Source organism: Xenopus tropicalis, chromosome 1 (assembly GCF_000004195.4).
Source record: "Xenopus tropicalis strain Nigerian chromosome 1, UCB_Xtro_10.0, whole genome shotgun sequence".
Classification (NCBI taxonomy): Eukaryota; Metazoa; Chordata; class Amphibia; order Anura; family Pipidae; genus Xenopus; species Xenopus tropicalis.
Window position 1 is genome coordinate 32226527 of NC_030677.2, and position 14996 is coordinate 32241522.

The window sequence follows — 14996 nt, forward strand, 5'->3', positions numbered from 1 at the left end:
AAATACAGGCATTGCTGTTCCAATAAGTCTTGTTCCAAGATCACTACAGTATAAATAAATAAATGTTTCATGTATCTGTTTTCATGTATTTGTACAAAGCAGTGGGATTTGTGGAAGAACTCGTTTAAGCCTCTATAAGGAAGTTTCACTCAAGCTAAGATCAGAACACCTTGTGTCCCAGTCATGCGTTAAACTGCCCTGCAAAGAGAAATATACATTATCTAACAATCTGCTGCATTTTTCTAAAAAAGGTTAACATTCCTTTCCCTGCTCTTCTACTTTGCATCGCCGGTCTAGTTTAGAAACGCCATTGGTTGCCTTCAGAAGATTCCATTAACATTGCTAAACCCGAACAGAGCGTAACACTGCACATTAGAAGTTAGCTGAGCATAACAAATTTTTGAAAATCTTGCCTCTGCTTTAAATAGGTTTATGAAACAGTAAATAGGTGGCATACTTAAGTCGTACTGTAGGATATGTAGCTCTTTAGCCACACAGACTGTTTGGGCATAGCCCATGGTGGTGTTTGTGTGTTCAACAAGAATGTATTTTAGAGCTAAACTGCAGGTATCTGCATCAGGACAATACGCAGTGCAGGGTGTCTTTACCTGTGCGGGTACCTTAAAGGGCAGTTTGCCTTCACAGAAATTTCACATGTAATGTGATCTTTATTCTGTTTTTCTAAAATGTAATTAGTTTCTGTTACCATATCTCCTAGCAGGTCAGTAAGCTGGGCTTTCTAAACTCTTATCATACAATACATTGGTTGATATATTGCTCAGCAACAGCTTCCGACACTACTAAACATCCAAATATGCTCCGTAAAATTCCAGAGCAATTGTTGCAATTGAGATATGTGTTGCTGGCATTTCTCTGATGCCTATGAGGAACATATAAGTAATAAAAAGTAACCATAGCAATAATAGGTTTTGGCTGCTGGGGTCAGTGACCCCCCACTTGAAAGCTGGAAAGAGTAATAAGAGAAAGCAAATAACAAAGAAAAGAAAAACAGTTGCCAAAGTTGCTGGAAATAGGGCATTCTATAACATATTAAAGTTAACTCAAAGATGAACAACCCCTTTAAAATCTAATAATGGTAAATAGAAATTAAAAAGTAGAACCTTGATATTATTGTATACCTTGGGGAGATACTGGGTTAGGAAGAGTTGCTTCCTAAGGCTACCTGTTGGGTTTGTAGCTACTTATTCTTTTATTTTCCTACATCTCATCTTTATATTTACTGTTAACTGTATTCTGTTAAAGGTAGGAAAGGAGCCCAGTGGTAAATCCTAAAAACATTTAGCTATTTAGTTAAGGTTACTGGGAGTTGGTCCGCGAGCAGTTGATAGGCTGGGGGCCAACAAGCTGGTGAGTGGTGCAGAAACAGGTTATAAATAGAGGGGCAAACAGGCTGAGGTAAGGTACTTAACTCAGCGCTGGACAAGAGCGGTTCCCCTGCCCACCGTTATAAAATTGGTAATTTTGCAGCTTTTCAACATAAGGAAAGTGATTTGAGATTCTCAGCATTTATCCCATGGCTAGTAATAATAGGCTGGGATATCATACAATGATATAGGCAGCCTGCTGGGGCAGTGTGCAGGGGTTGGCTATGGTTGTATATTGCATTGATAACATTGTTATGTTTAACTGGAGCTATTGGTTAATATAATAAAGCTGCAACGTATCTCCAATTTAATTATAGATTTTTGGGTTTATTGGGTTTAGTAAATACAACTTACTGTAACCATGACCTTGGAGGAGCACAGCTTGACCTTACCTGAGGGTATATATATGTTAAACACCAATAAAAATGCTTAAACTTGCTGAGTTACCTGTAATTAATTATATTGAAAAGACACCAGATACTCGTACAGATGAATTTTGGTCTGGAAACGCACATCAGAACGTTTTCAAATAGAGATTAGTCTGCACCATTCATTAAAACTAAAACCCAAGCTGCCGTGGCCAATGGCAACATTGACTGACGATGGTGGGTTCTGAAGGTAACAACAACCCGAGGGCCATCAGTCCGACACCTCAGAATTGGATTTCCTTTTTATGGAGTTATCCAGTACAGATGCTTTTTTAATGTATTGTATTTGTATATTCCTAAATTTTCTGTTTCTGTGCAGTTCATAACTGGACTGAAGAGGAGACTTTGCAGTGGTTGCTGGAATTTGTGGAGCTTCCTCAGTATGAGAAGAACTTTAGAGAGAATTCTGTCAAAGGAACAGCTCTGCCAAGGTAACTTATTTACCTGTTGATTTTATCACAGCGTAGGCCCACTGCATTTCATCATTAAAGGAAACATTCCAGCTTACTATTTGTATGTATGTATGTATATCTTTATTTATAAAGCACTACTTATGTACGCAGCGCTGTACAGTAGAATAGATTAATACAAACAGGGGGTTATTTGATGTGGTCCTCCGCTCCATGGCCTACATTGTGACTTGATCATTTGGCCAAATGAGCAGATCTTTCAGCACATGGCCATTTTAAAGAGATACTTCCATCTAAAATTAAACTGTTTTTAAATATATAATAACACTGTCTTTGCATGAGCTTTATAATTTTGCCATAAAAGTATTTCAGGATGCTTTCACATCACCTATCTGATCCCCCATGTTCCTGTATGAGGGGGCTGCCATATTTGTGCAGCAGGAGGCCGTTATATTTAGAAGCTGTAATTGACAGGTTGAGATGGGACAGTCAGGTTGGCAAAACAGTCAGGTTTATGTTTTGTGAAGTAACAATTGGCTACAAAAGCAGCCCTATCAGCAAAAAATTGTGGACATGACCTATAGGCAACTTATGTAGATTAATATTTTAAAGAGTAGTTTTTTTGTGTCAGTATCACTTTAAGATGAGTGATAGTGGGTATGAAAGGCAGCGGCACGGAGTATTTACTAGAGGGTTACCATTCCTAACTTATTTGTTGTCAGGACTTACACCTAATTTTTACTTGACAGGAATTTTCTTTTAGTACTCAGTTGTTTTCCAAACAAATAAGTGGTCAGAATGCTGTCTTTCTAAGCCGGTGTTCTTCAGTGTGTGCCTCTCCCAGATACAACTCCCAGCATGCCAAGAGCCGGGGAATGATGTTGGAGTGCAGGGAGTTGTGCATCTGCTGCAGTAAAAAGAGCACAGAAGTCCCTTGCTTTAAATACCACTGTGAGTTAATGATGCTTCTATGTACATACATAATATGATCGTTTCGTGAATATAAATATGAACTGTTTTTGTGTTTACAGAATAGCTGTTAATGAGCCTGTGCTAATGATCTCACAACTTAAAATTACCGATCGGAGCCACAGGCAAAAATTTCAGCTGAAAGCATTGGACGTAGTGTTATTCGGGCCACCAACAAGTAAGTACAGAAACTACTGGCACAGTAACTATTATTCATTGCTTCCAAACAGGAACATTTCAGTGTTGCTATAAATTGTGTTATTTATGCTTTACTTTGTGCATTTATCTAGGACCACCACACAACTGGGTAAAAGATTTTATCCTGACCATTTCTATTGTAATCGGAGTTGGAGGTTGCTGGTTTGCCTATACACAGAACAGAACTTCCAAGGAGCACATATCACAGATGATGAAGGATTTAGAAGGTCTGCAGAAGGCTGAAATAAGTCTTCTTGAGCTTCAGGACAGGTACAGTCAGTGAATGGTTGAAATGTCTGATTATATGGTTATATAGGTTAATCTTACAAATTTTTTTTTTTTTTTTTTTTTTGCACCATTGTTAGATCAAATTGTCCATGTTCTTTGTACTGTTCTTATAGTCTGCAATGAAAGAGTCAACTGTGGCATTTCCCCTTTATATCTAATAGTATTTGGAAGTAGGGAAAGTGAGCACCGAACAGTTTAGCAGCAAACTATGGGTGATTCAGCTGTCTTGTGCTGAAAACAGAGAATGTAGTATCAAGCATTCCTGTATTAGATTCCATTCCTGGCCATAATTTGTTATAAATGCACAGGGGGTTATGTAATGAAAGGCACTAAGCTTGCCCAGGTGCAATAACCCATTGCTACCAATCAGCAGGTAGAATTTACTGGCCACCTGTTTTAAAGGAAACGTCTTATTGGTTGCTACAGGTTATTGCTAATAGTCAAACTTAGTGCCTTTTATTATATATGGGGGATAATGCTGTAAAATATTCCTATGTGAGCAATAATGGAATCTGTTATCCAGAAAACCCCAAGTCCCAAGCCTTCCAAATAACAGGTCCATTACTTATAATATATATATATATATATATATATATATATATATAATCACAAGAACCATGAATATGCTGTCATCTGTGATAATCGCTGCTTAGTAATGTAATATCTGTCACATGAGTCGCTGAAACTTGTGTATTATAATAAATAATGTACCCCCTTTTGTTATAAAATATAAAGATTTTAGAAGACACCATGATCTGTATAAAAGCACTTGGCTTTCGGCCTCATTTCTGTTTTTATGGTCATGGAACTCCTCTGACTTTTAATATCCTTATATTTTACAACAGGGAATACATTATTTACTATATATTATAATCTACATTTATAAGTTGATTGACTATTACAATTTTAATGGGGGGAGTTTAGTGGTACTATTATCTAAGTTCCTATTCCTCTTGTTTTTCTTTACGTAAAGAGAATAGTAAATGCCTAATGAGAGCTACATGTACTTTTAACTTCCCTACAATGTGTGTGGGGTTAAGAATTGTGTTTGGAATGACACGCAATATCCTTTATATAATCGGTCATTAAAAATAAGATGTTGGGTTTCTTTAAATATTGTGTTTTCTCAGTATTTAACTCTCAGTGCTATCTGTCAGAATGAACTGAGTGTTCGCCATGCCCCATTTTAGCTTGCAGAGGTATCTTGCTAGTCAGTCTAACTGTGACTTTGCTGTAAAATCTTTGTAATGTCTAAGTTTCTCTTTTGTTTGCTTTAATCTTCCAGACTAGAAAAAGCTCAAGAAGAGAATAGGACAGTGGCAGTAGAGAAGCAAAATCTTGAGCGTAAAATGATGGACGAAATCAGTGATGCTAAACGTGAAGCTCATCGGCTCCGGGAGCTGAGGGAAGGGGCAGAATGTGAACTGAGTAGGCTCAAATATGCAGAAGAAGAACTAGTACAGGTAAGACTGGTTTAACCTCTCAGAATATGTTGTTACATTGTTCAGGTCCAACTTGCTAGTTAAGGAATTTGACATATAACTTAAGGCAGCAACATGTTGCTCACCAATCTTAGCCCTTATTTGGCACCTTCATGAACTTTTATGATGCTCCCCAAGTCTTTTTACATTTGACTGTGGCTCAACGGTTGGGAACCCCTTAAGCCTTAAGGTATATATATATATGGCCTTAAATATTTGGCTATTGTATGCCTGTTCATTGCTGACAGTTTTAAACAGTGGAATGGGTCATATGGAAGAGCTCTGGGGCTCATTTAACATGCACGTCGGCTCCAGGAGCTGAGGAAAGGGGCAGAATGTGAACTGAGTAGGCTCAAATATGCAGAAGAGGGACCAGTACAGGTAAGATTGATTTAACCTCTCAGGATACATATATATGTATGCAATGGAGCTCTGGGGCTCATTAACAAACACGGCCAAATGAGCCCCTTGGGAAGTAAACCCATGGCAATCAAACATTTCCTTTCGCTGTTTTATCTGCTGCAGAAAAAAGTAATTACTAATAGGTTGTTATGGGTTACTGTTTAGGTAAAAAATTGTGATTATAAATGAGCCCCAATGACTTTTAATATGATAAATCATAGGACTCCACCTTTCCCTTCCTGCTAGAACTGCCCTGGGTCAGCTGTAGGTAAAGTGAAAGGTTTAGGAGCAACCGTATACAGGGCGCACAAACTCCCAGGTATCTAGTGACTGCTGAATTGTGGTGCATACAAATTGCTTGCTTTAAGTACACACTGCCAAGTTCCAAACTATCTCTAGAATCAGTGATCGCAACTATTTGTTAAAAGTCAAACTGCATCTATGGTGGCACATGGTGGCACTTGCTGGTGCGGGCATATATACCTGATGACAGATGAGCTTTCAATACAAGCTTTTTAGCTACACAACCAATCAATAACCATGAAATAAAGGATATTAATAACTTTATTTTTGGTTACAGGTTCGCATGGCTCTGAAAAAAGCAGAGAAGGAATTTGAACTCCGGAGCAACTGGTCTGTTCCCGAAACCCTGCAGAAATGGCTTCAATTAACACATGAGGTGGAAGTACAGTACTATAATATAAAGAAGCAAAATGCAGAAATGCATCTTGCCATTGCCAAAGATGAGGTAATTCTAAGTCTTAGGCAAAGAATTTTCTATCTATGTATAAAAATGCGTGCGTGTGTGTGTGTGTATGACACGGTCCTAAAATGACTTTATAATTTTAGTTTCTGCCACCACATAATGTCTAAACTGTCTTATTCAACATATGTTGTGTTCTTATTTTTTTATTGTCTCCCCCCCAAAAAAAATGTTGCCCTGTTCCCTTCCCTATTTTAATGAAACTATTACTTATTTTAATGAAACTATTACTGATAAGCCTCTACTTAAATGTGCCAACAAGAATGTAACTCTGCAATGTGCTGCTGAAGTACGTATGCTGTGATACCTCTTGTATCCAGACAGCTTTATTAGTCCATGGGATTCTAAACTTATTTTTAAGTGCCCTACTTCTGTTAAATTTCATAAAATGATTTGTGTACAAGATGTAACCCGATGACTGGGTAACTGTATCTTCATGACATGGTTTACTCTTAAATAGGCACTTTCTGAAATGATATCTTGCCTTTTATGAATGTAGAATTAGGGGCACGCCATAGTGCATCTGTGCTTGGGAGGACTAAGGGTAATGGTGTATTTTCTGCCTTTTTCAATAATAAAACAGTTTTTCGGCAATGCCACGCCATATTCTTCTTAACTTTTTGGAAACCATAAGACTTACAAGTATTTTTTTTATGTAGCATCTGCCCTTTTCAAGATCTGAAGCTGCCAGCTGTGTCATGTTTGAGGGCAGAGGCAAGCTATAGTGGGTAAAGCTTTACTTGCACCAGTAGGGGGCAGTAGCAAATCTTAGTGGTTAGTAACATTTTGGAAATATGCTTTGAAACTTTTTTTTGTTTTTGGCTAGTAAGTAAAAGTTCCCCCAGATGGATTACCAATTAGAGTTTAGGATTAGTTATTTGGTATCTGAATGCAAACTTTAATTCCACTTTTTGCAAGGTAAGAGAGGGCTCAGTTCTGTGAAACTAGCTGCAGTACCTATAAATGCACCACACTGCTTGGTGTTTTTCTCTATACGCCAGTTGATGGGTGTCTGATTTTATTCTCCTTCTGTAATTCCCTTGTGGTTTGGGCATGTCACTTAATATGCCTCCGCCTTAGCCACCAAACTTAGATTGCAAGCTAGACAGGGCAGGCACTGGCCGTGCCTGAGAAACAAATCTGTGTACTGTATCTTGCATATAATTAGTAGCACGCTAATAACTTTAGGATATTTATAGAAAATAAAATGCTGAGCCAGGGCTGGTCGATATTTAAATATCCATCTTTTCTCATTAACAAAATCGTATTTAGAAAACATATTTGAGTTGCATAGAAATATCACAATAAGATATAAGGTTTGAGAGTTATTTTCCCCTATTGTGCAATTAATGTAAATACTTATTAAAGCACTAAACATTTACTAATATAATTATATTTTGTGTCCCAATTAAGTGCATGTTGTTTGCTTTCCAGGCAGAGAAAATAAAGAAGAAGAGAAGTACAGTGTTTGGGACACTGCATGTTGCACACAGTTCCTCCTTGGATGAGGTGGACCATAAAATCCTTGAAGCAAAGTAAGTAATGGGAATTTGTAATTTACCTAGTTGGCATTTACCATTCTGTTCTTGGTTTTATCAACACAGAAAACGCAATAATGAGTTACTTTGTGAATGAAGAGCCACACTGTAATTTCTGTAGCCATTATGCTAAAGGTTTATGGAATGTGTAAAGCAAAGAAAGGAAATATCTTCATTATTTTAAGTTTCATAATTGTCATACACTCTCTATATGAACTGTCGGGATTAACGAAAAAAATGTACATACGCCAGTTTCATGTGAACCAAGGGTGATAGGAGGCAACATTATTTCATTCTGTCCTTACAGTCAGCACATCTCCTGTAATGGAACATATAATAATGCTGCTACAACTACATTTTTAAATGTAGTTATTTAAAGAGGAAAATAAAATGTTCAGTCATTTATGTGGCTCTTCAAAGAAAAGTATTTTTTGTTTTGATAAGAAGGATGACTTCCCTCTGGTTAAAATCTAGCACCACTCCCTCACTATGGATGCAGTGACGAATGCCATCCACCCCGCATATGCAGTGACAGGTGGAAAATATTTATAAAATCCAAAAAGAGGACGATAAACCAAAATGTATATAGTCAACAAAAAACTTTTGTACAGTTGATCAATAAGAAGATCCAAAGTAGCTATGCCAATATGGGGTAGTAATGGGCCAAATCATAATTTTTCATTTTTTTTTTTTAAATTCAAATGTTATTATATTTGCAGTTTTTTATGGTTTTCAGCACAGTAGTTTAGTTTTAGATAGAACTGCTCTGCTGACAGCTTCAGGGTTTATTTAATATGCAGGCAGCACAAGGCACAGCTCTGCATATTGCTTTCTCAACACTGTCAGAATTTATCACTGAGCCTAGGTGCCTCTATCTCTCCAGCTCAGCAGCACTTTATAAATCCCCCTTTAGATCTTCTCTTAAGTCAGATTACCAACAGAATCTGAAGGCCCTACATATCCAGGTCCTGTTGTTGGCAATGTCACTGAGCAAGCACATCTGGGCCTAATTTGGCCACTTATGTGCTGGGCCACATCCAGCTGAACCAACCAACAATCAGATCAATTAGTAGGGCCTACTGAGACCTGTGGGTTGAGGTCTGTATCAATGTGCGGATACGCGTTCTGTCTTTAAAACTTGACCACTTCTCTGCAGGCCCTGTATACTGGCCAATAAGTTGATGACTCGGTATGGTGGGACAGAGGGGCCAGCTTTAAAACTATTTGCATGTGATACCAAACAAATAAATAACTCAAGGTAACTGTTTCACAGGAAAGCACTATCGGAGCTGACAACCTGTTTGAGAGAACGGCTGTATCGCTGGCAGCAGATAGAAAAGATGTGCGGCTTCCCAATAGTGCATAACTCAGGTTTGCCAAACCTGACATCCACTCTGTACTCCGACCACAGCTGGGTGGTCATGCCTAGAGTTTCCATCCCTCCTTATCCTATTGCTGGGGGAGTTGATGATCTAGATGAAGACACGCCTCCAATTATTTCCCAGTTTCATGGTATGTTGTCTTTTTTTCTACTTACACACACATTATAAGTGTTTTAGTTCTACAGTCAGATTGTGATTCTTAACATTGTCCCAGCATTTTGGATATCATACTGCTGCCATAAATACATATGTAAGTTATAACTGTTTTATTTGCAAACAGAGCCACCTAGTGTCCATATAAATATTCAGTCACTTATTAAATGGCAAAGCTGTGCGTCAGATACTGGCAAACTGAGGCCATGCTGAGATTGTTGGAATACAGTCCTACTACCTGCCAAAGGCCTCTGCCCACCAGTTACTTCCGTCACATTGTATCTGATTGTCCATAACATGGTCCACTTTTTTTGGGGACCAAAATGGGATATGAGTGGCCAAACTTAGAAGTGTAACACTATGGGGCGCATTTACTAATCCACGAACGCTCCGAAGGCGTCCGAATGCGTTTTTTTCATAATGATCGGTATTTTTGCGACTTTTTCGTCGCCGTCACAACTTTTTCGTAATTTACCCGACTTTTCGTCACCTTACCGAAATTTTCGGATTGAACGAAAGAACGTTCCTTGTGCAACGAACATTCTTTCATGCGCAAGTGCACTGATCGAGCCCATGCAGACATGCACTAAAGGATCAAAGTCAGAAAGGTTTTCCCGGCGTTAACGATCGTTCAATACGAAAAATTTGCAACGAAAAGACGTGAAAAATACGAAAAAGTTCAGAAATTTTCGTTTCCAATACAAATTTTTTCGGATTCGTGGATTAGTAAATGTGCCCCCTATATCTGTGTATGTGCAAGATATGGATTGGCATACTTCCTACTAATTCTTTTGCCTTTGAGATATAAATGTAAAAGTATAAAAATATATAAGCAACATCACTAAGAACCATATGCAATGACATATTTCCCTATTTTGTATGACAATACAATCTAATGGCCATGTTCTAAAATCTCTTGTGTTTAGGATCCATCATAAAAACTCACGGGACACTTTCAAGAAGCAGCAGCGTGTGTCGCCATCGAAGGAGTATCGTTCCCCCTTCTCCCCAGTCCCAGCAAATCCTTCAATCACCCGATCCTGATATCCTATCAGTGTCCAGCTGTCCAGCTCTTTACCGCACAGAAGAAGAGGAGGATGCAATTTATTTCATTGCTGAAAAGCAGTGGTAAGAAACCTTGGTCACAAATACTGCTTCCAGTAGCAGTAACCTTTTACAGAATAAATGTAAAGTATTGAAAAAAAATAGACATTCCCTTTATATAACATGTTGCTGAGCTTCACAAGTCTATAGCAGTGCGACTGGCAAATTAGTTACTGGCATTCCTCTGATGCTGCTGAGAAATGTATCACTTATGTGTGAAATTGCCACTGCTTAGAGCTTCTATGGGAGTGCGGCAAATGAACAACAACAACAAATCAGGGGGCATCCAGGCGCTCAAGGATTCCACAAAGGTAAAGGAAAAAAATGTTTATTGAAAATTATAATTACAAATTTCCATGACCCTTGGGGCATGAAACATTTAGAGCCACTGGGGATGCTGGATGTAAAAATGTAATTTTCAATAAATACTTTTTCAGTTTGGTTTTTGTTTGTGGCATCCATGAATGCCAGCATGGCCTCCAATTTATTGATGAGGGGCTGGGGCACTTGGACCATCCTTTCTACATGGTCATAGCCCATAGCAACCAATCCGATCTTTGCTTTTATTTTCAAACTTGTAGGTGACTGTTTAAATCTAATTGCTGATTGGTTGCTATGGACAACAACACCAGTGACATTGGCTTCCACATGATGTTATTAACCAATGTATATCTGCAGTTGGTAGTCTTTAAGCAATGATAGCGGTATTTATTTAAATGAATTAATTGGGTGTTTTTATACTTTTAGGGGAACACAAGACACTGGCTCTGAATGTGACTCTCTAAGTTCTTCAGTGGGGAGAAGACAGTCCAGCTTTGAAGTGCAGCAGGTGAATGCACGGAAGATCTCAAGAGAGGAAACCTCTTGCGAGGAATCTTTATCCGGAGATTCTCCTTCAGCAGCAGAGGCTCCTAAGGCATGTCCTGATGCCACGGGCCTGTCTGAGAGCCAGAGCATGGTTTTCAGCCCAGCCAGTAAGGTGTACAATGGCATTCTAGAGAAGTCCTGCAGCATGCACCAACTCTCCGGCATTTTACCCTCCCCCAAGCCACCCTTACCACCTTTCCCTTCCAATGCAAATGATAGCAAACCCGTTCAAGAAGTTCACGGAATTCCTGTTGTCAAGACCACGCCTCTTGAGCTGTCCCAAAATGGAGAGAAAAACAAAAAACAATCAAAAATCAAAGTCCTTTTAAAGAAGATCTCAAAGTAAAGCTTAAAGGAAGTCATTAAAAAAAAAGGCCATTAAACTTTGAAAACTTGTGTATTTTTAGGAATGTAACTCCGTTCGGAGTTCTCAGACTGGATGTTCTAGTGGAATGCTCCGAAGTCTATTTTATCATGATCATGCTGTCACTGAATTGCATTGAAAAGTGGATCTGTTTACAGTCACTTGGTCTATTTATTTCTGCTTTTAGGGTTTTTACTTTGATTTTATTTTTTTTTATAGCCGCTTTGGACTTACACAAATGGTAAGCCTAAGCGGGCTTGCTTAGTACCTTGTTTACTGGAGCATCTTCTTATCTTTCCACAGAGTGATGACATTTTACCTTCTGGACTAAGTACCTTAAAAACAAAGAAAGAAGTCAAACTAATTGCACTACTGTTTTCCTGACTGGAAAAGCATATTTGCAAGTGAAATTGCGTTCGGTTTGTAAACTGAGAGATAAGAGGAAAGCGGGGTGGGGGGGCGGGAGTCTATTTTCACTTTAAAATAGACTGGGGTTTTTAAGTAGAGCCTAGAATTTCTAAAAAATGTGATTTCCACAAGAGACGCTAGTCATTTTCTATGAGAGGATTATTTACATAGAGTTTTGATATATGGACGTCCTGCCTTAGAGCGTATTTTCTCCAGGGCTTTCACTGTCATGTCGCAGTGTTAATAACTGGCGGGAAATATGTCAATATTCGGCCTAAGCAAGGGCACCGGCTCTTGATTCCTTATGCAAGTGATAAAGGTGAAAGTGACAGGACAATACACAAAAAAGCATCAATACTGCATAGTAAATAGGGTAGTAATGCTTGAAAATGAGTTGCTTATCTACTTAAAACAAGCATGTCTGGCTATGGCTAAACTGCAGCTCTCAGGCATGCCAGCAGTCTGTAGGTAGCCTCTGGGAGTTGTAGTGCAGCAATAGTCCCATATCGGACATTCTTGTACCTTCGGTTAGAATACTAGGATATCTGGCTGTGGCTAAACTGCAGTTCCCAGGCATGCCAGCAGTCTGTAGGTGGCCTCTGGGAGTTGTAGTGCAGCAATAGTCACATATCAGACATTCTTGTACCTTCGGTTAGAATACTAGGATGTATGGCTGTGGCTAAACTGCAGCTCTCGGGCATGCCAGCAGTCTGGAGTGGCCTCTGTGAGTTGTAGTGCAGCAATAGTCACATATCAGACATTCTTGTACCTTCGGTTAGAATACTAGGATGTATGGCTGTGGCTAAACTGCAGCTCTCAGGCATGCCAGCAGTCTGGAGGTGGCCTCTGTGAGTTGTAGTGCAGCAATAGTCACATATCGGACATTCTTGTACCTTCGGTTAGAATACTTTGATGTAGATTTTCATTTTAATAGCTGTGCCAGTTTCAATAAAGGTCAGTTTTTACAGATTCATGTTATATTTATTTTGGAACCATTTAACCTTTTATTCTACTCTTACTAACGCAAAATATCTACCTGGAGAAATTGGCGAAAAGTTTTTTTTTTTGTTTGTTTGTTTTTGTTTTAAACAAGCTGTGAGGAAGCCGACCCAAGCCATAGCTAAATAGCAGCCAAGGGATGTGCCCTGCATACCCAGCTACCATTTACGAAAAGGTGGAACTTTATATTTGCCAGTTGGTTTAATGAGCTCTGTAGCATGGCGCTTTGGTGTTGGAGCCGTGCAAGTTCTGACATTTTGGCTACAAGCTATTTGTCCGTCCACGCGCAGAGCAAAGGTGCTGCCCCCCCAAGTAATACATGCTTACAAACATTCATTTCCAAGCATTACTTTTCCTTTCAGTGAAATAAGCAAAGTAGACGAATGTTTACAGGCAGGGGGTTACTGGATTTGCTACACTTTGTACTGCAGGAAAGAAAGAAAGTTGGAGGCTTTTGGTGCCTTCTGATAGGCTGCTCCACTGAGTATAAACATAGAAGCATGCAGATGTGCAAAGAATACCTTATGGTTTATATATTGTGGATAAAGTGTTACAGAAAATTGTGTTTTTCACAGCTCCGAACTTGACACCATTTGTATTGTTCAGATATATGCCATATCCATTTGCACTGCCCCCACAATTTCTAGCAAGCGCAGTGGGCACCATAAACTGCCCCAATGCCAGATTTCTTCTCTCTGCCAGAAGAGGTTTGTACATGTTGTATAATAGACAGAGTCACTTTTAAGAACTACTAATACTTTTGCTACTACAGACACGTACGTCTACCCCTTTTGCCATTTATGTGTCATTTTGTTGTTTTGCCTGTTAAAATCTGAATCACTATATTTAGATCTGTTACATTTCAGGATGTTAACATTTTCCAATAAACTAATTTATTCGGTTTCTGGCAAGCATATTTTTACTTAGCGCCATAAAATTGGACTTGCAGAAAATTGTCATGCTTTGCATGGGTTCATAAAACGTGTGGCGTATACTTTCACCTGCGTTTTTCAACCTGAGAAGATGCAACGGATGCTCACCATACAGCCTTTTGTGCTTAACAAAAACCCCTTTGTTTTTGGGCAAGGTGACAGGCGGTTTTCATTAAAGCATAAGACACCAGGGCCACCATCAGGGGGGTACAGGGGGAACAATAGCCCCAGGCCTGGTGAGTTTTGGCTCTTAAGGGGGGCCCCAGCCTTGCTTTACCCTAGCTGCACTGCGCGCTCCATTCCTGAGTGACCCAGCCAACCCCAGCACTGATTGGCCAGCCCTCCCTCCATAGAGAAAAGGATGGAAAAAACAAGGCAGAGGTAAGAAAGTGTTGGGCAGAATAATATGGTGTATGGGAGAGACAAGTAGTGCGAGTGAGGAAAGGTGAGTGAAATATGGACAAAGAAAGTTTGAGAGAAGAAAAGTAGGATACGTACATAAGAGCTAAAATGCTGGAAAAACAAAATTGGCACAGTATACATTTTTTTTTTATCATCTGCAGTTTGAGTTTCTTGTCTTAGAGCCGTGACACACGGGGAGATTAGTCGAGCTGCGACAAATCTCCGTTGTTGCGGGCAACTAATCTCCCCGCAATGCCATCCCACCGGCTAGAATGTAAATTGATGGTGGGATGGCATACACGGCACCGTGATTTGCCAAAGTCGCCTTGATAGGAAACTTCGACAAATCGTGGCGCCACATATGCCTTCCTACTGGCGATTTACATTCTAGCCGGTGGGATGGTATTGCGGGGAGATTAGTCGTCCGTGACAAGTGGATTTGTCGTGGCACGACTAATCTCCCCGTGTGTCACGGCCCTTAGGGACATTGGCTGATAGAAAAAAATTGCGCTTTGTATGAGCC

General features: G+C 39.4%; 1 protein-coding gene across 1 annotated transcript in view; it reads left to right on the plus strand.

Annotated features, from left to right (window-relative positions):
• stim2 (stromal interaction molecule 2) overlaps positions 1–14043 on the plus strand; it is a 46505-nt gene extending 32462 nt beyond the window's left edge. The window contains exons 4-12 of the mRNA XM_004916759.4: positions 2133–2244; positions 3255–3370; positions 3483–3660; positions 4964–5141; positions 6142–6309; positions 7759–7859; positions 9136–9374; positions 10324–10525; positions 11249–14043. Of these exons, the coding sequence (XP_004916816.2) occupies positions 2133–2244; positions 3255–3370; positions 3483–3660; positions 4964–5141; positions 6142–6309; positions 7759–7859; positions 9136–9374; positions 10324–10525; positions 11249–11714 (1760 nt within the window). The 3' untranslated portion in view covers positions 11715–14043. The remainder of the gene's footprint in view (positions 1–2132; positions 2245–3254; positions 3371–3482; positions 3661–4963; positions 5142–6141; positions 6310–7758; positions 7860–9135; positions 9375–10323; positions 10526–11248) is intronic.
• The last annotated feature ends 953 nt before the right edge of the window (positions 14044–14996 follow it).